Raw genomic sequence first — 25,034 nt, 5'->3', positions numbered from 1 at the left:
ACAATAAATATGATTTTAACACCGAAAAAATGAATTTCTATCTTATACGGTTTTTGAGAAATTCCAAATAAACTTTAAACCCGTCTCCTGTAAAATTCAGTTTTTAGACTTAGCGCACTCTCGAATGTAGACATCGATATTTTCACTACAACAAAGGAGGTTACTGGAAATCAATGCTTAAATTGAGGTAAATTCAACTGTTTGAACATCAACCAATAGCTGACCGAAGAGATAATCGAGTGATCCGCGATTCTACTACGCAGAAAAAATATTTTTGATTTCAATTAAGAAATTAATTCTACTAATAACTTCTAATTAAAATTTCTCCAATCATGGAAATGCAAAATTCAATCACCCACGTCAACTAAAAAACGATTGATCCAAACTAAATTTAAACTTTGTGAAAAGGTGCTTTGATGTATTCCCCATCAAGTTTTAATAAAATTTGCATCAAAGAGATACAGTTTTTAATGATTTTATTTCGGTTTTAGCGGCTCAACTCAAACGTAATACTTACCTTTAACCGGATTTTTTTCCTATGAATGTAGGATTTTTTTCTGGCCATTTCCTGAGCATACAAATTGTGAAGGTATGTAGATTACTTTTTCTGGGGGTTACTCAATGCACCCTTTGTGAACCCCTCGAAAGAGTATTAACTTTCTCTGATATGAGTAAAACTAGTCCAAATTATATATGTTCATTTTCCGGAAAAACTTATAATCTGAACGACGCATTGGAGAAATTCAACGACTCGCTTTGAAGGCAATTTTGACCATACTGCAACCGACTATGGTTAGGTTAAGTTATGGAGGATGAGACCAGCCCGTAACTGAAGGGCTGTCTCCCAATTAGATCATGTTGATCCATTGTGTTTCCTCATTGTTGTTCTTCTTCGTCCTCCTCAATCATTTGAGTTTGCAGGCCTTTATGAAGGCAAGTATATCCTTCATGTTGCAGTTCCGTACGTCCGTTATATCCTGAAAGAAAAAAGAGCCCAGTATCTTGTTTCTTCTAAAGGATAATGCTGGACACTGGCACAGAAAATAGTAGGAGTCTTCTGTTGCCTCTGGATTCAGACACCATCTACAAATATCATCAGTCATTAAGCCAATCCTTACCATGTGTTTTTCAGAGGTGTTGTGTCCTGTTATGATGCCTACCAGTGCTCTCAGATCATCTCTGCGGGTCGCCATCAGGAAATCAGAGTTCTTGCGGCTCTTGTCGTCGCAAATCAACTTGGTTTTCTCGCAGGTCGCAGATGAAGCCCAGCGTTCCTTTCATAAATCCTCATATCTTTTATTGATCCTGTAAGTAAATAAGGATAGCGGGGGAAGACATCTGTAACGATGTCGTTCGTCCCTCACGCGCCTTCTTTAGCCAACACGTCCGCCTCCTCATTTCCCCTTATTCCATAATGTCCAGGTACCCAGCATAGAGTGATATTATGCTGTTCAGTGAGAACTTTAAGCTCTCTACGACAGCGGCTGATTACCTTCGACGTTATGTTCGGGTTTCCTAAGGCCTTTATTGCTCCTGAATATCGGCCTCATCAACAGTAGTTCTGCAGCCTTCGCAATGGCGAACACCTCTGCCTGAAAGATGCTGCATCCGTCATCCATCTTGTATGAATCGCTGATACCCAGCTCTTCGCAGTAGATACCACTGCCCGTGCCCTCATCCATCTTCGAGCCGTCCGTACATATGTTCAGGTCTCCAAAATGGATGCGTCCCTCTCTCCACTCCTCTATACTTGGTATAATCGACCTCAATCGACCCCATATGCATGCTGAGTCGCCATAAAGTCCATCCTAATATTTCGCCCAACTGAAGCAACAAGTTCCACGTGTCTGCTTACCGCATTTCCAAGCGAGTCTAAAAATCACATTTACCCTTTGCCAAGCCTTCGGTAATACGCGTGTTCCAAGCACGCCGCGAGAAGCTCCTTATAGAAGTCACCCAGTGTATCGAAGGCTACCTGTAGCATACTCGGGGAGATTCGGTCCAGCCCCGGAGATTTGTAGGGACCGAAACTGTCCAGCGCCCATTTTATGCTTTAAGCTGAGTACTATGTTCAGTTTTCACGCTGAAAACCAGCTTGTTTTCACGTTTACCTTTTTAAATTAATTAAATTATAAATATAAAATGGTTCACAATCAATTCCTTAGATCTTTTCCATTCATTATTTCACAAGACTTTATAAAAATATAATCGTCTTCACACAGATTTTTGTACTTTTAATTTAGTGTTTTGGTGAAAAATACGAACATAGTACTCACCTTTAGAGTATTTATTTCAAATTGCCTGCATATTAATGAACAATTTTAATTTTGTGATCGAAATGTCTTATATATATAAATCAAATAAATTATATTAAAAATTAATTTAATTAAAATTAATTATTAATTAAAATTAAATTAAATTTTTAAATTATCCCAATAGACACAAACGTTTGAAAAATGCTAAATTTCAACAATTTTTCAAACATTTTTTCAAAGGATTAGGGTAATATTCAAGTTGAGAAATTGTTGAGAAAATCGCGTTCTCTACTCAAACTGAAAAGTTGTTTCATTTGAAAAGCGCTCATCCTGTGTTTATTGGGATGTGGTAAAGTCACATAATGCTATAATGCGCTTTACAGACTATCAGTTATTCCGGACGACAGTGCTCGTGTCGTACATATCCCATATATTGTGCACATTATAAGTTAAGTCCGAAGGCATAATCGATACTGCTGCATGTTTATGGGACCGATAACATATTTACCGATTATTTAGTCATCGCCGACAAGTCGTATCGATCCGACACACTATAAGATTCTTTACAAACACCGACATTCCGTCCGGAATAACTGATAGTCTGTAAAGCGCATAATTGTCCTTATTGTTTGAAAAACTGTTGAATTTTAGCATTTTTCAACGTTTGTGTATATTGGGATTGTATTGAAGATATTGAGTACTCATTTAGTTGTAACGAGTACTCAAAAAATTAGTCAGTAACGAGTACTTGTAATCAAATACTCGTTACTTTCCCAACACTACGTGCTCCATAGGACAGAGATGAATAGCCTCCATAGGAAGAAGATTCCGACTAAGCCCCAAAGGAAGCGACAAAACGACATATATATAACAGCGAAATCGAATTATAAGGTATGGATAGTTGAATATCTTTATATAAATTGTATAAAATTTTTATTCGATAGGCACAACAAACTTACTGCAAGAATCTTTTGAACTCCGGACTAAAGGAGATTTATATACATTGTTTGGGTAATGCTGTAAATAGGGGTCTGAACCTAGCGCTAGATTTGGTTGTCAATTCTAATGACACCCTTACTTACTCCATAAACACATCAACGATACAATTAACAGGTAAGTTCTCATAGGAGCCTTTCACGTGGGTTTTTTAAGAAATAACTGAGTAAAAATCAAATTTGAGAGTTATCGACAATACATACAGTTTGTTGGGTTCATTGTTCAACAAAAGTAGCATCTTATACTTTAATAAGCAAGATAAGTATAAAAATACCTATTAATATGCATCGAAAAAATTGAGAGCCCGTTAGATTCTTGGATAGAATTGTGTTACATCGAAAAATTTGAAGATTTTTTTATATTCCTATTAACTAAAACTTAATTCAAAGCAATAATATTTAAAATAATGACGAATTACGACATCGGAAAGGGGAGCTTAAATTCCTAGAGTATGTTCAAAAGTAAATATATTTTTTTTTATTGGAGAAATAAGAAATATATAAAAAATAAAATACGTTCGGTCCATTCTAAACCTCCATAGCAATCCTTTTTTGTTATCCTCTTATCACCTGTAGGATGATTGCTGATAGGGCAAATTTCATCCACGATATGGAAACCACTTTATTTTTTAATAAAAATGATACTTGTATACACCTTTTGATATTTAATTCATTCACCTTAACCAAAGTCGCATTTTGAATAAATTGGAAAATTTCCTAAATTTTCAACAAAAAAAATCGAAAGATTGAATTCAACTTTCCCAAAATTGAAAGATCGGAAAATTCACTATTACAAAACTCAAATAGTCGACACTAAGAAATTTAAAAAGGTTTTTATTTGTTTGGTTCGGATTACAATCTTTAATCACTATTAAAAGCATACAATATTTATCATTTTCCATCAATTTCATTACAGATGAATATCACCCTCTTTGCGATGACGAGGATGTTACAATACAAAAACGGAATAATTCTGCAATTCATATAAAAATTATTCGAAATTCTATACTGGAAGTTGATGGAAGCTCTTTCTGAGATAATAACCAGATAATAATTTTGAAAGTCAAGAAACTAAGAACATGTTTAAACTATCAGAGCTTGTACGTTGGCTCGGCCTCACAGAATTTGAGATTATGGTTAATTTGTGCGGCCTCCTTGTTTTCACAATAAGGCTTGCATTTCGAATTTCTGGTACTATAGCAAAAAATACAGTGGATTGGTTTACAATATTCAGTCCACTATTTTGTGTAGACATATGCAATGGATATTTCTGCATCATCGTCCTATTACGTATGTACTTGGATTCCGATAACAAGCGCAAAGCATTACACCGTTTTATGTGGAGCACATATTTTTTATTCTTAGTAGCAATTTTTAAATATTTGTTGTGTTTAAAATTGAGTGGCCAAACCAACTTGGACTACAGTGAAGTGTTCTCTCCCATATTTGTTCTGCTCCAACTCGTTGCCGTGCGGGCTTGTCAGTTACCTAATACAATTTAAATACAATATTTCAACGAGTTTTATTTGGTTTGTTATAGAAACAGTAGAAAAATTAAAAGAAACGGTAAGTTACAAGTGCAAAAATGCATTAATTGAATAAAATGTTTGTTCTCAAACGAACTCTTTCAATGAAATGTCAAGCGTGTTTTCGGAGAACCACGAATATAGTTCCCACCTTAAAACGGCTATTAGACAGGTGAGTGTGAAATATTTGTCGATTAAAGGTGGGTATTAAGTTCGAGTTTAGGGTAGGTACTATGTTCGGTTTTCGAGTTGAAAACCACTTAATTTTGGAATTGGAAGCAGTTATGATAATCATCATGTTCTGACAGGAAAACCAAATACAATACAAAGACATCTAGCTTAATAAATCATTATTTACTATCCTAACAAAAGTCATATAAAGGATTAAATAATTAAAGGGTGGTTAAATTATAAGGGCCGATGTTGAATGTGAACCACACCTAAACGCCAAGTTTTTTTCCGAATTTTATTTGACATTTCTCTATTTCAGACTTACTCAATTTGAACCATGGAGAGATACACAATCCAACAACGTGTTAAATGGTTCCAAGAAATGGCAACATTGGACGGTCAATTTTCGAAGAAAATCATCTTCAGTGATGAGGCACATTTTCACCTCAGTGGTTTCGTCAATAAACAGAATTTGGGCGAATGAGAATCCAAGATTGTCGAAAAACCAATGCACCCACAAAGAGGGACTGTTTGGTGCGGTTTATGGGCTGGCGGCATATCGGGCCATATTTTTTCCAAAATGAGGCCGGTCAGGCAGTTACTGTGAATGGTGTTCGCTATCGTGAGATGATAACGAACTTTTTATGGCCCGAATTGGAAGATATGGATGTGGACGATATGTGGATTCAGCAGGACGGTGCCACTTGCCACACAACTAACGAAACAATGGCTTTTTTGCGCAACAAATTCAGTGGCCGTGTTATCTCACGTAATGGCGATGTCAATTGGCCGCCAAGATCATGTGATTTGACACCGTTGGACTTTTTTCTTTGGGGTTATTTGAAAGAAAAGGTGTACGTCGATAAGCCAGCAACAATTCAAGAGCTAAAGGATGAGATAATTCGGCACATTAACGGCATATAACCTCCATTATGCCTCAGCGTCATCGAAAATTTGGACCATCGGATGAAGGTGTGCCACCGAGGTCGCGGCGTCCATTTGGCCTATATTTTGTTCCATACATAATTGAGTAATACCAATATATCATAATAAAATAAAATTACAATAATTTCCTAAATAGTTTGCGTTTTATTCAAATCAACATCGACCCTTGAAATTTTAACCACCCTTTATTTCTAATTCATATTAAAAATGTTCTAAACCGTCTCCGCGCTGAATTTCACTTATTCATATGATAGTATTTTCAGGAATTAACAAAATAAAGAAATATGTTTAGGATAAATTTTTTGTTGGGTACTTGCATTTGAATATATGAAAACAATTATTATATATTTTATTTACGTTTTTGAAACGATCTCTTTTATTTCACAAGTCAGAAGGAATGTAAAAATTCATTTTTTATCAGATACAAATGAAAAGCAGGTTACAAATTAGAATAGTAGTTTTATTTTACATTAAATATATTTAGGATCCAATTCTTTCAATCTCTTCTGTATTGTCAGCATTCAATTCTTTAATTGTTTTCTTAAAATGATTTTCGATAGCTCGGCAAATATCCATTGACTTTTCACTATCTACGAGATTTATTGCAATACCATTTTTGCCTAAAAAGAAACCAGGAGTAAGAGTAAGTAAATGCAGCAATATCAGAAATAAGCAGTAGATTAGATCGAGATTCCCTTTACATTTGTTACAATTTCAAATCTAATATCTTCAAAAATATCGCTTCTTCCAAACTTATCATTTCTTCAGAATTTATTACAATATATTATTTGTGACAGATATGTAGATTTAACTGCCAGTTAACAGAAAGAAAAATTGAAATATCTTCCCTACGGTTAACGTTACTTGAAAAGTTGTCAGCAGTTTCCTAACTGGCATATGGATTAATAGGCAAGATGATAAATTTGTCCATAGTACGATTTTAAAGTACGTTAACGGAGCTTCATGAAAATGGGGGTGAAAATATCAAGTATTTGATATTTGGTTCCACAAAAGAAAATAATAAAGAAGGTTCAGTGGTTAAGACTAGAAGTGCCCATATGTAATAGGTACTTTTAGTTAAACGGGCTGCCACTTTAACCTAACCTAACCTAAGTATTTGACTTGAAATATTTAAATAACATGTCATAAATAAACATGTCATAAATTATACATATGGCAGCTGTCTGACCATTTGCTTTTGAATTAGCATGTTGAGCTAAGTAATTTAAACGATCATTCTTCATTCGAAGTGGTACAAAATGAATTTTAAAAAATATTGCTTTCTGAAAAAGAGACGTGAGCTTAGCTTCCTGAGATTGGTATGCTTACTGCAGGTGCAGAAAACGGACACCTAAAAGAGAATAACAAATAGCAACACTCTTAAGATATTAACTGAGCATACAAGAACATGAGGTTATGAAAATATAGCACGAAGTGGGTGCAGATTCCGAGATGATAAGGCGTAATAACCCCGATTGCTTTCCGAATATTTTAGGCTAGATTAGACTATTCAGTCCATTGTGATACCACCACGAATTTCGATTCTACCAATAAGTGCTGCCCAATTTACGGCGAAACCACTTAGAGAAGCATTGATACATTGGTTTTGTAGTCAATATACAGGCATCAGAATGTAAGCATAATTTTCTTTGAGAATTGAGAGACCTAATTAAAAAAGTTAAAAGGAATCAAAATACATTTCGTTCAGAACAAATATAATATCTATAGATTTCCAACTTATGTAAAAAAAATGGGAAAATGTATGATATTGAGCTAGCTAATTTTCAATAATTGCTGGAAGTTAAAAAAAAAATAAAACAAAAACGTAAACGTAAACATGTTTTTTCTGTAAATATGTGATAAACAAAAGTATATGGGTACGAACCAAAGCGTCCTGTTCTACCAATACGATGAAGGTATGTTTCGCAGTCGGCTCTACCTTTGGCATCCATTGGCAAATCGAAATTTACAACAATAGTTACTTGTTCCACATCGATACCTAAATAATAAGATCATGATAATATATCGCATTCAAAAGTTAATTATCGTTGCCAACCTCGAGACAAGACATTAGTGGTGATCAGTACTTTTTCCAAACCAATTCTAAATCGATCAAGAACAGCTAACCTTTGTTCCACAGTGAGATCCCCAGACAACACAGCAACAGAATGACCATCCGATGACAATTTACCTGCAAGCCAACCAGCAGTTTTACGAGTCTATAAATAATTCATTTATTTATTATATTATATATAACACATAAATTTCACATATTGTCTCACATGGCAAAATATTATGGCTTGGCCAATTGTAATACTTCCGTATATGTTTTGAATGGCTTGATATTTTTCTTCCTCTGAATTGCACCGAACATAGTATTGCTTTATGTTGTCAAGTGATTCCTGTTCTCTTTGTAGTCTGTAAATTTATAGAAAAGTTTGAATACAAGCATTCAACATACTACGCAACACTTTTTTTACCTTATAATGTTTGCATCCGGTACAATATGTTCCGCGAAGTCCATTACTTCTTTGTCGTAAGTGGCTGAGAAAAACAACATCTGACACTTAGGAGAAAGTTGTCTACAATTAAATGGTACATTAGAATTGAAACGCATTTATTTTTTATGAATTCGTACTTATGAATTCGAATACATTGATCATGGTGACCTTGGGTGGCTATCATAACATCTGCTTCGTCAAGCACAAAAACTCGAATCTTTTTAAGATCTATAAATTTATACTTAATACCCCAATCCAAAACTTTTCCTGGTGTTCCTATAATAATGTGGTCTGTAAGTTTTGTGCCTGGATCAACTGGAAAATATAAAATAAAACTCATTTTGATATTGTATTGACTTTTTCGTAGGTTAAATTACCTTCTTCACCCCTTACAGCAAATTTAAGTTTAATGTCTGGGCAAAATTGTGCCATTCTTGCAGCAGCTTCTCCAGTTTGAATCGCCAATTCATACGTGGGAGATAAACAGAGAACCTACATAATTTAGAAAATCATATACTTAAATCTGAAAAAAAATGGGTGCAATTACCTGTGGATAGTCCAATTTTGTATCGACTCTGCTTAGCATTGCCAACACAAAAGCAGCTGTTTTTCCAGTACCTGACTGACTTTGTGCGATCATATTTTGTGGTGGATCAGCCAACAATATTGGTAAAGCATTTTCTTGAATTTTCGATGGTGCATTGAACCCCATGGCATAAATACCCTTTAGAATTTCTGGTTTTCTGTGCAATTAGAAGATGATTTATTGTAGATAGGATGAATCCAACTATCAAACATAGGTTACTGATAATATTAAAAGGAATAATAGTAAGTGTAAATTGCCTTCTAATACAGTATTTTGAAAATGCTTCAAAAAACAACGGTGACAATCTCCGCAAAATTCAAAGTATGTTCGAAGAATTATATATAAGATGAATTCTGCCAATGTTAAAAACTTGTATACCACTATAAATTAATTTTAATTAGTTTTGTCATATTTTTTATCATATTTCTCCCTATTTACTGTAAATAAATGTTATTGTAAATTGCCAGCTTGCCTCATTTAAGCCTTCAGTGACGCTGAGTGTATAATGAACATATTTGCTAAATGTGATGCGAAATTTGAAGAGTAGTCCTTCTTTATACATATAAATATAAGTACCCTTTAACCTATTCTGATATAACATTGCTCCATTTAATCTTTAGACTTGTTTTGTTCTAAGGCAATTGCGTATATGTGCCAATTTATCAGTTGGCTTTAAAAATAGTACTTACAAATGTAATTTCTCGAAAGTTTTTACGGAATAAAGCGGTGATGATGGATCCTTACGTTGAATTTCCAAGTCTGATTTGGACTCTACTAAACCTTTACGAATAATCTTTAGCAGTAGGCTGGTTTCTGCTGGGCTGTAAATAAAAATTCGTGTGTTTTAAATTTCAAGTATACATAAATAGAAGTTATTTGCAAATTGGATTTGGAAGCTCTGGCTTGGTAGGTTAGATTAGGTGTTGTGGCGGCCAGTTATTTTAAGTTCACTAAGACTATTCATTTGCAATGATACGAATTTCCGTGAGAGATATTGAGCTTTCAATATGTTTGATATTAATTTCAATAAAAAAACATTTTTGAATTAGTTGCAAAAAATAAAGCACATTTGCAAACCAATCATTTTTATCATTCGATGCTTTTTATTTATTTATTTCAAAAATTCCGTAATACAAAGCCTATAAGGCCAATTAAATTATATTACTTATAAACAAAACCTAAGTAAATCATTATTATTTTTATAAAGTTAAGTACTCAAAATATTCCTTATTTTGAGTATCTGGTAATTTGTGACCACATTTTTACCGAAAAGCCTATTTCTCTTTAATAAAAATTTTGGGCAATTGTAGTAACTTACCTTGCAATATCCGGCGCTTCCGATTGTTCTTTTGATTCATCTTTGCTTTCGATTTCCAAATTACTAACCTAAAGATAGACAAGAGCATTTTCTAGGGTATTTAAACTTATAAGTGCTGGTATTCACCTACCAACTTTCCAAGTTCAAGTTGGTCCTCAGCTTTCTTAGCCCAATTACCATCTTCCATTTTGCTGCAGATTTATAAAATCCCTAACGGATCTGGAAAGTATTAATTGTAAAACGTCTCTAAAAAATAATCAATTCATGCACATACCTTCGACAATGAAAAGAAATATATTTGTGCAAAAATTCCAAACGATCCAACAAAATTTGCAACGCTTTTAATAGGTATTTACGCTACGAATGTTAGCGATGTGACTTCCTTTCGATAGCAAAAGAAGGCACACAAAAACAGGGTGACACATACGAAAACAATAATTAATTTTTTCAAGCCGGTATTATTTCTCTAATGCCCCGTCCAGTCTATAAAGCGGGCCTTATACAGTCGGATAAACCTGCGACACAACACGTTGCGGTGACAAATCCAATAGTATAAGGTCATGTTCGCGTGTTGCGGGGACGTGTTGGCATAAAATCACAAATCATTAGGTGTAAGGGGATGTTCGTCAAAAACAAATTTATTTTTACAATAAAAACAGGCATTTCTGCAATGAAATTAATGATGAATCGCCAATTCTGGTTGGAAATTTAAAAAATATTTAAACCTAAACGAGAATTGTGACAAAAGCGTAGATAAAATCCACTTCCATTCAATGGAAACCCTGGTGAGAAGCATTTTGAAATTCATCAAGTAATTTGTAATTTATTAAATGTGGATTGCTTCAGGATCCGGATTTTTATTATTTTTTCCATTAGTTCAGTAACAAATGGCTTTACCCACAACTCTTCACACATCTTCATTGTTTATGTTTATGCTTCATCTTACTTTTCCAAGTTGTCATCATCCCTGCCAACATTTTTTGAATTTGAAACAATCGTATGCGACATCCAAAACTCGTCGGAAAAGCGCCGTCACTATTGAAAATTTGTACCACGCCAAGTTACTACAAAAAAGTATCGAATGAGTGCCATTATTAGGTGCCTTTTTTAATAAATTTAGAACGACGCCAATAAGAGCCCCTTAAAACAATCAGGAAAGGTGCATTTTAAGTTAGTTGTAAAAGAATCACACATGTAAATTCTTATAACATAACATTTATAACACTATCACAACGCATTTAACATAATTTTTTCATTAATAATAGAATGATGTTGATTTACAAGTGGCAAGTTTCATGTTGCAGAGTCTATCAGCCAGTGTTTTTTTCTCGATGGAGGCAGCGTGTCTGTAAAATATCTGAAAAACAATCACTTTATTCCATTTGGAATGTCAAAAATTGTTCAACAATATACCTTTTACAATTTTAAACGAAATAACTATGTTTTCAGCATTTCATTATCGATATTTTTAAATAAATTATAAGAAGCTAGTTGCGCTTGGTGTTTCACAAAATATAAAATGACTCTTGTAACAATAGTGATGGCAAAATACTTTCATGTATATTTCATACTTTTTCAGACGCTTCCTCCATCACAGTTGGCGATTGTGGCAGTGTCACTTACGAGTCCGTGGTAGCGATGAGGATGAAATGGAACTTTGAAATGCTGGCAGGGATATTTGTTCGTGCAGTGTAAGGGCAAAACTTGAACGAACACACAACAAATAGACGAACCTCTGTCGTTGTGTTTATCCGACCGTGTAAGGTCCGCTTAATGCGCTTTACAGACTATCAGTTATTCCGGACGACAGTGCTCGTGTCGAACATATCCCATATATTGTGCACATTATAAGTAAAGTCCGAAGGTTTAATCGATACTGCTGCATGTTTATGGGATCGATAACACATTTACCGATTATTTAGTCATCGCCGACAAGTTGTATCGATCCGACACACTGTAAGATTCTTTACAAACACCAACATTCCGTCCGGAATAACTGATAGTCTGTAAAGCGCATAAGATTCTTTACAAACACCGACATTCCGTCCGGAATAACTAATAATCTGTAAAGCGAATAATACAAAGATTTTATAATTTTAAATTTAAAATTTAAATTTAATTTAAAATTTAAATTTAATTTAAAATTATAAATTTAAAATTATAAAATCTTTGATAATAGCGGAGGATGCAAGATTGACGCCGTTCGTGAAGGACGGCAAATTACAAACCAATAATTTTTCTCAAAAGCGCTCCAATTCTTATTTCGTCCCCCCTCTTAACAACCATATCATAGTTCCAGGGACTTCTCATTTTCCCAGTGTTTGAACGAGGGGTGAACGGTTGAACGCTTTTGAATTTGGATTTGTGTCTATAAAAGCAATGTGAATTCAGAGTGGTTGTGAATTGCAAAAGTTTGTTAATTCCTAAATTTGTGGGTAGAAATAATCCTGGAAAATGGTGGCGCTTTAGTGTATGGAAAACGAAAATGTACGGTTAATTTATTATGTTTGTATAAATCCGTGTTCAATGCTTTCGCAAAATATTCTGTATACACGTATTTGGGCGTGATTTGTTGTAGAATATCTCTGTCGGCGTTTTTTGAACGAATTCTTATGAAATATTGTGTAAATTAATTACAAACAAATCCTTTGATATCGTTTTGCCAATATCATTAATCTGCATTTGCGAAAAAATATGGTGTATGAATCTTTTCCACGGAGAACAAAGATAACGAAGATCTATTCCTATTGGAAAATTAAATACGCACTAGCCAGTATTGATATGTTTTCAGTTCATTTTCGAATAGACATTGGACCGATTTACAAAGGCAGTTTGAACTCACATCAACAATAATAGAACAATAAATGATGTGGTTAATATAAATACTATGTATATTTACACCCTCTCGGTGGGGCCATCGTTTTAGTTACATAGAATTCGCCGCCGTGGAATTGATTACAGATTGATACTAAAGGGTGATTTGTTAAGAGCTTGATAACTTTTTTTTAAAAAAAAACGCATAAAATTTGCAAAATCTCATCGGTTCTTTATTTGAAACGTTAGATTGGTCCATGACATTTACTGTTTGAAGATAATTTCATTTAAATGTTGACCGCGGCTGCGTCTTAGGTGGTCCATTCGGAAAGTCCAATTTTGGGCAACTTTTTCGAGCATTTCGGCCGGAATAGCCCGAATTTCTTCGGAAATGTTGTCTTCCAAAGCTGGAATAGTTGCTGGCTTATTTCTGTAGACTTTAGACTTGACGTAGCCCCACAAAAAATAGTCTAAAGGCGTCAAATCGCTTGATCTTGGTGGCCAACTTACCGGTCCATTTCTTGAGATGAATTGTTCTCCGAAGTTTTCCCTCAAAATGGCCATAGAATCGCGAGCTGTGTGGCATGTAGCGCCATCTTGTTGAAACCACATGTCAACCAAGTTCAGTTCTTCCATTTTTGGCAACAAAAAGTTTGTTAGCATCGAACGATAGCGATCGCCATTCACCGTAACGTTGCGTCCAACAGCATCTTTGAAAAAATACGGTCCAATGATTCCACCAGCGTACAAACCACTCCAAACAGTGCATTTTTCGGGATGCATGGGCAGTTCTTGAACGGCTTCTGGTTGCTCTTCACTCCAAATGCGGCAATTTTGCTTATTTACGTAGCCATTCAACCAGAAATGAGCCTCATCGCTGAACAAAATTTGTCGATAAAAAAGCGGATTTTCTGCCAACTTTTCTAGGGCCCATTCACTGAAAATTCGACGTTGTGGCAGATCGTAAGTCTATTCATGATGAAATGTCAAAGCATACTGAGCATCTTTCTCTTTGACACCATGTCTGAAATCCCACGTGATCTGTCAAATACTAATGCATGAAAATCCTAACCTCAAAAGAATCACCCTTTATAAGGTTCCTCCCAAAGAGATAATAATTTCGTGATTACTTTATGTAGCCTTATCAAAAACTCTGCAACTAAGGTGGGATGCGTCCAAAGTGATTTGGTCGTGTGTCGTTTAGGTTTAGCAAGAAAAGATGATGCGTGTCATTTGACCCTTGATCAGATGGTTCAGATACATTGCCATCTATTTCTAAAAAAAGTAAGAAATGAGTCGACTGCACTTGCCTGATCTGGAGCTATGGACGACGATCAGACTCTGAGAACAGGATTAAATTTGTACTTACAACCTCAGACACATAACACTCGTGAATTCTTTTCATGTCTGCAACCTGGTCGAGAGGCTCTATTTTTCTTATGTTGAATTTTGTGTATTTTTTTTTGTATTTGGAATTGTATATCCAAAATAAAAATACTTTTTTTATGGTTTATTTTCCAATATTCCTATTTTGGTGGATTTTTTGATATGATGCCTATCTAGGCCGAGTTCCCTAATTTAACGGTTTTGTGGAAAACGCAATTTCCATAAAATATCCTTTGGCTTAAATGAGAATATATTGGAGTTGATCAGTATGGACTAATTTCTTGTATAGTATAGGTCTAGAGACCGTTGCTTCAATTTCCTACCTTGAGCATTTAAAAGGCATAAGTCTGGAATTTGAATACGATTATCATTTATACCCTTAAACGAAGATAATTTTAACGTTATACTCTATTCAACAGATGAAGTAAGAATTTAAAAAAAAAATCAAGAAGACATCTAATTTTTTATTCTGACTTTAAGTACAGGCGAATCTAACATTTAAAATACATGGAGGAACTCAGCGACACAAAAGCCATGACGGTGGGGCAAAAACATCTGAAAGAGTAACTCGAATGAAGGCTAGAAATCTACGAAATCTACGCCATATTGAAAAGGCTAAAGATTAAAATTTCTCGTGAAAAGATGAAATGTATATTAAACAAACAGCTCAAGGAAAATCCTAATCAGTTCCAAAAGGCACATAAAATATTAGACTAGAAAAAGCCCGGGTGTTGCTCCGCTCGCACGAACGTGATGAAGCTCTGAACAAATTACCAATTCGTAAACTCTCAATATGATCGTCCTTACTTAAGACCGGTATGCACCTCCAGCGTTCCCATAAGAAATGCATTGCTATTTATGCTAACGAAATTTTCGGTAGCGTTCAATTTCGTATTGATACGCACCTCTATTGAAAATTTTTGTTCATAACAGGGCTGTTAAAAGCATATTTTGGACCCAAGGCACGTACAAAACGGCCATACGAAGTAATTTTTGATCGTAGACACAGAAAGCAACATATTCCGTAATTTATTTTGGTTTCACAATGCCTCTTTAATTCATTTAAAGCAGAAATATTCTGGAAATACAGAAATATTCTGGAAATTTGCAAAAATGTTGGCAGATTACACTCTTGCAACTTAGTTCTTGATCGATTCAGAGCAACAGACCTTACAAGAGGCGATCGTATGGATTTTTTATCACATCATATCACCTATTCTGTTATATAAATTATATGAACCACCCTAATGTTTTATATACTTCCACTGTTAAACGGTTGTAAAATAACCTTCGTACCAGAACGCTGTAGCAAGTTAGGTTTGCTGGGAATCTGTACACATGTTGTTAAGAAATTATTTTTTAAATTACAAATGTTATACCATAATATTTTTTTAATGGAAAGCGTGCGTGAGTAAGTGCACTGATTTGTTTAATGTTTGAATAATTTGAATTATCCTCTGTAATGTAACTGTCGTTAATAATGTCTTAAGTTCCATATTTTTAAATGAAAATTAATCTCTCATAAGATAAAATTGTTCCTAGATCTTTTGCTTCATAAAGTTTGATAATTTATAAAATACTTTTAATATATGAAAATCTGGAGAAAATAATTGCAATTACGACTAAAAAAGTGTAGGACTATACGCCCTCAGTGAAAAAAAAAAAAAAACAAAATCTTCCTTCAACCAAATAAAATGTCATTCTCTTTGTACAGATTTACAACTGTTGGAGCATAAAATGGATTCTTCAACAAAAAGTAAGGATAATACTTCAGCAACCGCTTCGGTTATAGCCGGTATTTGCAATAGTGAGAGCTTCAGTATTTTTCCTTCGCATCATCATGATTTGGCCATGGAACTTAATGCAGCTGCATCATTAAGTGACGACTCTGGAGTACCGTTGACAACTAATAGCTCCATATCCAGTGGAGATTCTTATCGTCTTGGATTGTGCAAGTTTGATATTGAAGTATGTTTGCTTTTTGCTATATATTCTCCATGGTTTACAATTAAATTTCTTTCTTGTTTATAGATAGTGGAAAGCGATGGCGAAGTTTCTCAGTTTGATTCCTTAGACAATTGTTCTGAAGGTGGAATGAGTGCAGAAAATTTCAACACATTAAAAAAAGGGCCTCTTGCTCCTATAGATCCTCCACCGGAATTTCAGGATTCACCACAAACAACTCTTGTGCGATCTATGGCAAAAATTTCAGTCACTAGTCTTCGACGATGGACATCCTCCCAATCTTCGTTTGAACATTTGAAGGAACACGGAAACGTTGAAATCTCAAATATAAGTGGAGGTACTACTGGTAATACAAATGCGTGCGACGAAGGGGCAAGCGTTGCCGGAAATTATATGGTCGGCGAGGATATTCTTGGTAAAGAATTGTATTCTATAAATAAGCACATGTACTCTAGCGATTCGATATTGAATTCTCACATGGATAATATATACGATGAACCAAATAATATTCTCAGCTCATCACTGGGTAATAGCGTCGACGTCTTAGACTCGGATTCACCTTCGCAATCAATACCTCCACCACCGCCGCCTGTCTCCATTGTAAAAATAAAGCAGACGTTGTGTCCTTATTTTCAAGATCACACTCGTTATTTCAAAGCCATACCATCCGAACAGGATAATATTACATCGGCAGTACAGAGATTTAATGTGTCTGGCCTTTCGGAAATCCACGATTATGATCTTTACTACGGAATAAAACGAAATGCATATCAACAGTACGATAGCAGTCTACAACGAAAAATTATATATAGTCCTTTAGGTAATTCTCATTACTGCCACAACCATATATATCATGGCGGTAGGTCTAGACTCTTGCCAATTTTTCATATATATTTAATGAGGTAATATTATTTGCAGGAACATGTAGTAATAGGCCTAACTCAAGAAATTCTCTTAACAGTCGTCTATCGAGTTCTCACAATTCATTGAGTGTTTCTTCTGCGAATAAGCCAGATGATTCAATATTTATTACTCAGGCAATGTCACATGATGCTCTTTTAACCCGAGAAATTTCAGATTTTTATACCGTACCAATTGACTCCGACATATATGCCTTGCCGGTGGACATGATTAAATCGGATAAAACAAGATCACAAAACACTAATCGAAGTATTATAAACCCCACCATCACAACTAATCATACAAATAGAGATGCCAAAGATGTAGTAATATCAAGTAGTTGCAGTAAACACGGCTTAATCAAATGCCACCACCAAAATAAAGTAAATCGTAAAAATAAGACCAAGCGCAAAAAACGATCTGGTTCAAATTGTGCCGAGAATGGCGAAAGTAGTGATCGTGCCCCAAGCCACATATCGACTAGTACATCGTCACGATATACATCAACTTTTGTATCGACATCAAGTATTCATGAAGACGATAACGTGAATGCGGTGGAACCTTTGCATATGTCTTTGGATGAAGTGAAACAATTTTATCACACTCTATATTCAGAAACGAAAGGTAGTTCTGAAGCCTCCGGAGGAGCTTTTAGCTCTGGCCTTGCTCCATCGCTACAACATCCCAAATCTGCAATTTCCAACCCAACATCGAAATCACTCAACGATGTCTTATGGAGCTCCTCTCGTAGTAGTAATTCAACACAAAATCGTTTGGAGAAAAGTGTTGGTCCAGCAACAAAAAATCATAAAAACTTTTCATCTGATTCCGAAGCTCATTCAAATAATAATAACATGATTGCCATAAATAATCAAAATAACCAAAAACAAAAAGTAAATCAGCAGACGAACTTAACTACATCAAATGATAAAACGACAGAGACTCCACAAACGATTCTGAAGACCAATATAACACCCAATGAGAAAAAATCGCAGTTTTCGCTAAATTTAAAACAAAGATTTTGTAGCATTTTTCGTTTTCGAAAAAATAACAGCAGATATAGTAGCAAGAACGAAAGTAATGAGAATGATGAGACTGTTACAGGCAATGAGAAATCTTGTTCCTCAAAATCAAATGAAGACAAGAGGAAAAAATTCCAATCAAGAGCTCTTCCACCCCTACCGAAAAAAGGTAAATGCATTTAATACACAAATAGACTATCATAAATAAAAAATGATTTTTTTACAACATTTCTAGAAACTGGGGCAAAAAGCGAAGAAATCATCGAGGAAATTGCAAATGAGGATGATGATAAAAAGGCAGAGAATAGATCCTTTCATTTCACATCCAGCATTGAAAAAGTTAAAGATGTAAGTATATCTGAGAACTCAAAATTTTATTAATTATAGCGTTATCTCAAGAAACTTTCGGACCTCCATCTAATCCCTGATCATTTTCAGATAATGATATTAGTGATTGTGTGGACTAGTTTCGCACAGATGAAAAAGTACCTTTATGTTTCGAAAATTTCTATTTCGAAGAAGTAAAAAATATAAACAAAAACGAAAGCAAATTGCCAAGAGTTTTCACAAATAAAAAGCGAATAACTCTACAACTGAAGAAAAAAATTTTTAGCAAGAATATACTTGACTTATTTTCAATAATGTTTTTAATCATTGAAAAACTGAGAAATTAAAATCAATATTGTAGCGAAACCTAAATATAGTACAAACACAGCTAATATCACTTCGTTACCATTATAGAGCTCTACCAAAGAGCTTCGGCATTTGTCCAAAATTCGATAATCGGTCACGAATGTTTAAGCTTTTTAATTTTTTAGTAGCTTATAATTGGTTTCACGAAGTATGCAGCTATTTTTAAGACAATTTTGTTTTAAAAAATGTTAGTTTTCAAATATATAACTAACAGCGTGGCAATACAATTTCAAACTGGTCGATAAATCTTAATTTTGTTTTGAAAGATAGAATTTTGTGGAACAGGGTATTATAAGTTAGTGCATATGTTTGCAACACCAAGAAGGAGACGAGATAGACACATGGTGCCTTTGACAAAAATACTCACGGTGGGCTCCTGAGTCGATATAGCCATGTCCATCTGTCTGTGAACACATTTTTATGATCAAAGTCTAGTCGCAGTTTTAGTCCAATCGACTTCAAATTTGGCACAAGTGTTTTGGGTCAGAATATACTTTTCGCCCGATATGGACTTATATGGCTCCAGAATCCAGAGTTTTTCACTAATTTATTTATTTATTCATTCAGAGCATGTAATTCTAAGCCTATTTGGCCAAAATAAAGTAATTACAATGGACTACTCTCTAGATTTCCATACAATATTCATATACACTTATTGAGCAAGAGAGTAAGACAGACGTGTTACAACCAAAGCTCTTCACAACTTTGATTTTATATATGAAAAATTTTCAAAACCGACGAAAAATAAATTCAGGAATAATATTATTTGAAATCTAACATTTTGTGTGAGTGTCCTGCATTTTGTGTAAAGCGCAAGCAACTTTTAGGAGCATATAGCTTCAGATTACTGGCGGATCTGGAAAACGTTAACTTAAGCAGTCTGCTACTGTTTTTGGAACAATCTGGTTGGTTCAACAAAGAAAAATAATCAAGAAGGTTCAGCGGTTAAAACTAGAAGTGCCCATATGTAATAGGTACTTTTAGTTAATGTGGTATCACAATGGACTGAATAGTCTAAGTGAGCCTGAATCTTAATCGGGCTGCCACTTTAACCTAACCTAACCTAACATTTTGGCCATACGATTCCTTGCGAATCATGGATAAGAACTGTGGAAAATGCAATTTAATTTGTCGAGATGTTGAAGTGTGCTGCGGCAGCTATTGCGAGAAAAATTACCACATGATATGTGTTGGTGTTTCCAACAATGAATGTGATGCGCTTTTTAAATACGAGAATTTGCGATACAATTCAATTCAATTCAAACATTTATTTAATCAATTAAGCCCTCTTGGACCATACATTGATAGATTTGAAAAAAAGTACAACAAGCTAAAGAAATTACAAATGCAAAGGAAAAAAATCACAATAATACTTAAAACTAATGTGAATACAATATTCTCAATAGCTGAAAAACTACACGCACATTTCTTTACCTAAACACCAAAAAAACGCAACACCGCATATGGAGGTATTATCAGTGATGATACAAAAACAAAGTTAATTGTTATAATTAAAATACTGAATTAGTTTACTTTTAAAAGCGCTTAGACTTACGGAAAAGTTCTTATAATCGGATGGAATTGCATTCCATAATCTGGATAAACGAATTATGAACGATCTTTCAAAAACAAGGTGTGAGAAAGTCTCTATTAGAATTTTAGTATTACGAGTAGAGTTTAGAAAATTAAAACATTGGAGGTAAGCGGGTTCACCATGTTTTATAATGCTAAAGAAAAAACTAAGGCATCTTATGCTTAGGAAGTGCTCAAAAGTACAGCCAAGGAACTGATGCGTGAAATACACATAATTACGTCGGCAGTTGCGACCATAGAAATACCTTAAAATACTATGAAATGAAGATTCAAGCCTGCGAATATTTGACCTATTGGTGCCAGTATATACCTCAGCTCCGTACAATATATGAGGCATTAGTAACGAGTGAGCAACATGTACTTTATTTGCGTAGGCAAGATCACATTTATGCTGTACAACTTTTTTAGAATGAGATTTAGTTTGGAGCAGATGCTGCGCAAAAACCAAATTGGAGTCAATTTGATAACCAAGAGAAGTTATGACATCTTTCGAAGAGACTATATGATTCTGCACAGTTATACTTTGAGGAGTATTTTGGCGACGTGAGTAATTAAACACTATACATTTAGTTTTCGGAATATTAATGTTGAGATGGTTGCGACGGGCCCAGTCGCATATCCTCCCAATATCGTCGTCCAAATGTGAAATGCAGCCTGGTAATCCTCCACTAGTACACGTACTCAGCAGCTGAAAATCGTCTGCATAAATTCCCATATCTACATGTTGAACATAGAGCCGAACATGATTGACATACAACATGAACAACACAGGACCTAAAATGGAACCCTGAGGAACACCGGCAGAAATTACATTAACACCAGACACACGACCATCACATCGAATATATTGAGAGCGACCAGACAGGAAAGACAATAAAAGTCTACAAGCTGTAGAAAAAAATTTAAATTCGTGGTAGAGCTTCGAATGTAGTATACTATGGTCGACTGAATCGAAAGCTTTACTCAAATCAAGAGCCGCGAGAATACATGGGTCACCTCTATCAAGTGCCCGCCTAATGTCATCCGTTAGCTTAATCATAAGGGATGTGGTACTATGATGTCTCCTGAAGCCCGACTGACAGTCATAAATTAATGAGTAACGATCAAGATGTTCAATAAGTTGGTCCTTTATTATTATTTCAAAGACCTTTGATAAAGCTGGAAGGATAGAAATGGGACGAAAATCAGAACAGTCATTACCACTAGTACCCTTTTTCCTCATCGGCGCCACTCTAGCCAGTTTCCAAGCCACTCTAGTCAATAGAATGGTATTAAACAAGTGCAAAATATGCTGTGATACAAATGGAAAAATCAATTTAATAAATCTAATAGGTATTTCGTCAGAACCAACTGCGTTGGACTTAATTCTGTATATTGCACTTTCTAATTCTACCATATCTATATTTCTAAAACTAAGACAGTTATTGCGATCATCCTCGTATGTAAAATTTCCTAAGTTATTAACAGGTACATAATGAGGCGTAGTAAAATAATTATTAAGATTATCTAGATCTATATCACAGTTATCGCTATCACAGAAATTAGAATCGAGAACTCCCGTAGAACGAACTCTAGACCACAATTCCTTGTAACTCCTGCAGTTTTGAAACATTCGAAAACCATACGAACGTTTAACTCGTCGAATGGTTCGACGGGCAATAGCTCTATACATCTTGAAACGAGATCTACTCTCGTCGGATCGATTCTCAATAAAATCCCGGTGAGAGAAATCCCTATTAATAATAGCTCGACGTATGTCTCCGTTATCATACCATACAGGCTTGTCATTTCTAATTACTCTTGACCTCAAAGGAACATAGTAATTAAACAATGCATATAAAATATTGCTCAGGATTGAGAGTTGTGTGTCAGTATCATTAGTAAAATAAATAGCAGAAAAGTCAGTATTCAATGCCGCGAGAGACAAATCATCCAGTGAAATAGAATCATTTGCGACGGCTGTATGAATTTTATTAAAATTACAATTGAAAACTAAAAAAGTTTATTTAATCTTGTTAAGGAATCCGAAACAAAAATGGCTGAAGAAATAAATAAAACAAACAAGCTAATGGAACAACAAGTTAATTATGCTAAGGCAGAGATTGTGAGAGAATTAAAGAGAGCACAAACAAATACGGGAAATGATACATATGCAAGTAAGCTTAAATCAGCGAATAGTGTACCAGTTATTTTAAAGCATAAAAACCAACAAACAAGCGAACCAACAGAAAAAGAAGTGAAGGAGAAAATCAAACCATTGGACTTGAATATGACCGTTAAGAGAATTGCAAAGAGAAATGACGGTATTATAGCAATCAGTTGTGGTAATGTGTGTGAGAGAAACGCTCTGTCAGATAAAATTAAAGACAGTGTTGCCAATTTGGTGCTTTTAGCACCAAATTTAGTGCTTTTTGATTTCTAAAAAGCACCAAATTGCCTTTTTGGTGCCTTTTCAAAAAAAGCACCAACTTGGTGCTTTCTGGCATTTTCATTTAGTGCTTTTGGTGCTTTTTTATTTTGAACAGTATTAAGTAATTGATACAAAAATTTTGATTAGACTTTCAAGAGCTGAAGAAACTCAAATTTATTGCCAAATATAGAATTTGATTATTATGAAGTTGGTATTGATTTTTTTTAATCAATATTCTGTAGGAAAGTCGAACAATGAGTGCCGAATTTTTGAATTTGGTAAAGATGTCATTAAAAACGTTTGTATTAAATTCACAAAAGCACGCACAACTGAAATAAGCAATGGACTCGTTCCATATATTAATATTTTGAAAGTTGAAAAACATCACTGATCAAAATGAATTGGACGAAAGCATTAAAACTGATCAAAGTGTATACTTGAATAGCGGTTCATAATGGTGAGTACTAAGTTTGAGTTTTGCCGCTAAAGTGAAAACTATATCAGTAAAAAAGGCATAAAATTATGCAAAGTTGCTGCAAATTTTATTATAACTTGATGGGGTATAGCCAAAAGCAAATTTTCACAAAGTTTGTATTCCTTAAAATGAATTATTAAAGAAAAGTAATTGTGAAAAAATGACTATTTTAGGAGTTAAACTCGATCTTAATACCCACCTTAACTTCATAAAATTCAATTCACAAAAGTTCTATAATACATCTTCGGAGTTTTTTAGTAGAGCATTTAATTTTCGATTTTGTGGTGGAAGATGGTATGTTAGAATTTATAAAATATTTTTGGTGCTTTTTGGTCATGGGGAGTTGGCAACACTGATTAAAGAGAATATGGGGAATCAGTACGAGGTGCAGGCACCAAGGATGAGAAATCCCTAAATATTAGTAACCGGAATGAGTGAGGATTAGAAGGAAAAAAAAAATGGAATCGGAAAGAATAGCCTACTAGCAACCAAAGGAAATAAAAGGGTTACATTTAAATATTGGCGGATTAACATCAAACTACAATGAGCTGGATATTCTATGCGAAAATAAAAAAACTGTCTTCATATGCACATCGGAAACCCACTTAACAGATGATATCGATGATAGTGAGATAATTTTGGAAAAATATAATGTTGTTCGGTGCGACAGTACGTCAAGACACACTGGGGGGGTGTTTTTTTACATAGGTAAAAGATGGAAGTTCAATAAACTGGATGTCAAGGCCGTGGAGAAACAATTTTGGTGGTTAAAAATTGAATTTTTTTATGAGAATGTAAAATTTTATTTAGTGGGAGTTTATGGATCGCTAAATAGACAACATTCACCAGAAGAAAATTTTATAACATCTTTTGAGCAGGAGATGGGAAGATTTGTAGGAAAAGACTTTCTTGTAGTTGGTGACTTTAACATTGATTGGTTAGTCAACACTGCATCAAAAAAAAACGGATACAGAATTGTTTTAAAGAAGTTGGAAGAAGGAACAAACAAGAATTGCACAAAATTCACGAACTTTAATTGACTATGTCGTTACTAACATATGTTATGTAATATTAAAGTAAAACAGAAGATAGTCTCAATATCAGTGCTCACGAAACATTACAAAATGGTTCAACCAACATTTAAAATATTAAAAAGCATAGAAAAATATATCTCCATAATATGGCCGTATGGTATAACAATGAGTATTCATGGAATCAATATAGAATATGTAGGAATCAATACAAGAAAGAGTTAAACCTTGCTAAAGCAAACTATATTAATAGCAAAATAAATGAATGTAGGACACAAAAAGATATATGGAGGTCTATAAAAAAGTGTGTTAAAGAAGGTAAACACTTGCGTAAACGAAATTGAAATTAATGGAAAAATTTTACGTAGCGAAAAAGACATATGTGAAGGTTTCAATTTCTTCCTCATCCAAAGCATCAAAAATATATCTGATGGAATTGAGTTTATTA

At 34.4% G+C, this 25,034-nt stretch overlaps 4 protein-coding genes across 5 annotated transcripts in view; 3 read left to right on the top strand and 1 right to left on the bottom strand.

The window, feature by feature from the left end:
• The first annotated feature begins 2,989 nt into the window (after nucleotides 1-2,989).
• Nucleotides 2,990-4,293, top strand: Rpp20 (ribonuclease P protein subunit p20). The gene is made up of 3 exons (XM_075299055.1): nucleotides 2,990-3,146; nucleotides 3,200-3,368; nucleotides 4,167-4,293. Exons 1-3 carry the CDS (start codon nucleotides 3,057-3,059, stop codon nucleotides 4,283-4,285), a joined length of 378 nt encoding a protein of 125 aa, XP_075155170.1. The 5' UTR covers nucleotides 2,990-3,056; the 3' UTR covers nucleotides 4,286-4,293.
• A 36-nt stretch (nucleotides 4,294-4,329) lies between these two features.
• On the top strand, nucleotides 4,330-4,760 carry LOC142228584 (transmembrane protein 203). Its single transcript, XM_075299054.1, has one exon. It carries the CDS (start codon nucleotides 4,330-4,332, stop codon nucleotides 4,750-4,752), a length of 423 nt encoding a protein of 140 aa, XP_075155169.1. The 3' UTR covers nucleotides 4,753-4,760.
• Nucleotides 4,761-6,229: 1,469 nt separating this feature from the next.
• Dbp80 (putative ATP-dependent RNA helicase Dbp80) lies at nucleotides 6,230-10,725 on the bottom strand. The gene is made up of 12 exons (XM_075299053.1): nucleotides 10,572-10,725; nucleotides 10,428-10,516; nucleotides 10,298-10,365; nucleotides 9,669-9,800; nucleotides 8,941-9,136; nucleotides 8,771-8,885; nucleotides 8,531-8,708; nucleotides 8,373-8,474; nucleotides 8,175-8,310; nucleotides 7,949-8,111; nucleotides 7,778-7,891; nucleotides 6,230-6,512 (listed from the first exon to the last, which is right to left on the bottom strand). Exons 2-12 carry the CDS (start codon nucleotides 10,482-10,484, stop codon nucleotides 6,373-6,375), a joined length of 1,401 nt encoding a protein of 466 aa, XP_075155168.1. The 5' UTR covers nucleotides 10,485-10,516; nucleotides 10,572-10,725; the 3' UTR covers nucleotides 6,230-6,372.
• A 1,879-nt stretch (nucleotides 10,726-12,604) lies between these two features.
• Socs16D (Suppressor of Cytokine Signaling at 16D) overlaps nucleotides 12,605-25,034 on the top strand; it is a 63,465-nt gene continuing 51,035 nt past the window's right edge. Inside the window, exons 1-5 of one of the 2 annotated variants that reach the window (XM_075299051.1) lie at nucleotides 12,605-12,784; nucleotides 16,212-16,465; nucleotides 16,529-17,282; nucleotides 17,381-18,553; nucleotides 18,620-18,732. In XM_075299051.1, coding sequence (XP_075155166.1) covers nucleotides 16,235-16,465; nucleotides 16,529-17,282; nucleotides 17,381-18,553; nucleotides 18,620-18,732 — 2,271 coding nt within the window. In that variant the 5' untranslated portion in view covers nucleotides 12,605-12,784; nucleotides 16,212-16,234. Of the gene's footprint in view, nucleotides 12,785-16,211; nucleotides 16,466-16,528; nucleotides 17,322-17,380; nucleotides 18,554-18,619; nucleotides 18,733-25,034 lie in introns of both variants that reach the window. The other variant, XM_075299050.1, reaches the window with a different exon arrangement.

This window comes from Haematobia irritans, chromosome 3, assembly GCF_050003625.1.
Source record: "Haematobia irritans isolate KBUSLIRL chromosome 3, ASM5000362v1, whole genome shotgun sequence".
Classification (NCBI taxonomy): domain Eukaryota; kingdom Metazoa; phylum Arthropoda; class Insecta; order Diptera; family Muscidae; genus Haematobia; species Haematobia irritans.
The sequence above is the reverse complement of the archived record's forward strand: the minus strand, read 5'-3'. Positions and strand labels throughout refer to the sequence as shown.

Bases quoted from the DNA above. Each gene is read 5' to 3' on its own strand.
- Rpp20 (XM_075299055.1), top strand. From the start codon at position 3,057: ATGAATAGCCTCCATAGGAAGAAGATTCCGACTAAGCCCCAAAGGAAG. The intron at 3,147-3,199 runs GTATGGATAGTT...TTTATTCGATAG, and splicing joins CAGCGAAATCGAATTATAAG to GCACAACAAACTTACTGCAA. The intron at 3,369-4,166 runs GTAAGTTCTCAT...ATTTCATTACAG, and splicing joins ATCAACGATACAATTAACAG to ATGAATATCACCCTCTTTGC.
- LOC142228584 (XM_075299054.1), top strand. From the start codon at position 4,330: ATGTTTAAACTATCAGAGCTTGTACGTTGGCTCGGCCTCACAGAATTT.
- Dbp80 (XM_075299053.1), bottom strand. From the start codon at position 10,484: ATGGAAGATGGTAATTGGGCTAAGAAAGCTGAGGACCAACTTGAACTT. The intron at 9,801-10,297 runs GTAAGTTACTAC...TTTTATTTACAG, and splicing joins GAAGCGCCGGATATTGCAAG to CCCAGCAGAAACCAGCCTAC. The intron at 8,475-8,530 runs GTACGAATTCAT...ATTTAATTGTAG, and splicing joins CAATGTATTCGAATTCATAA to ACAACTTTCTCCTAAGTGTC.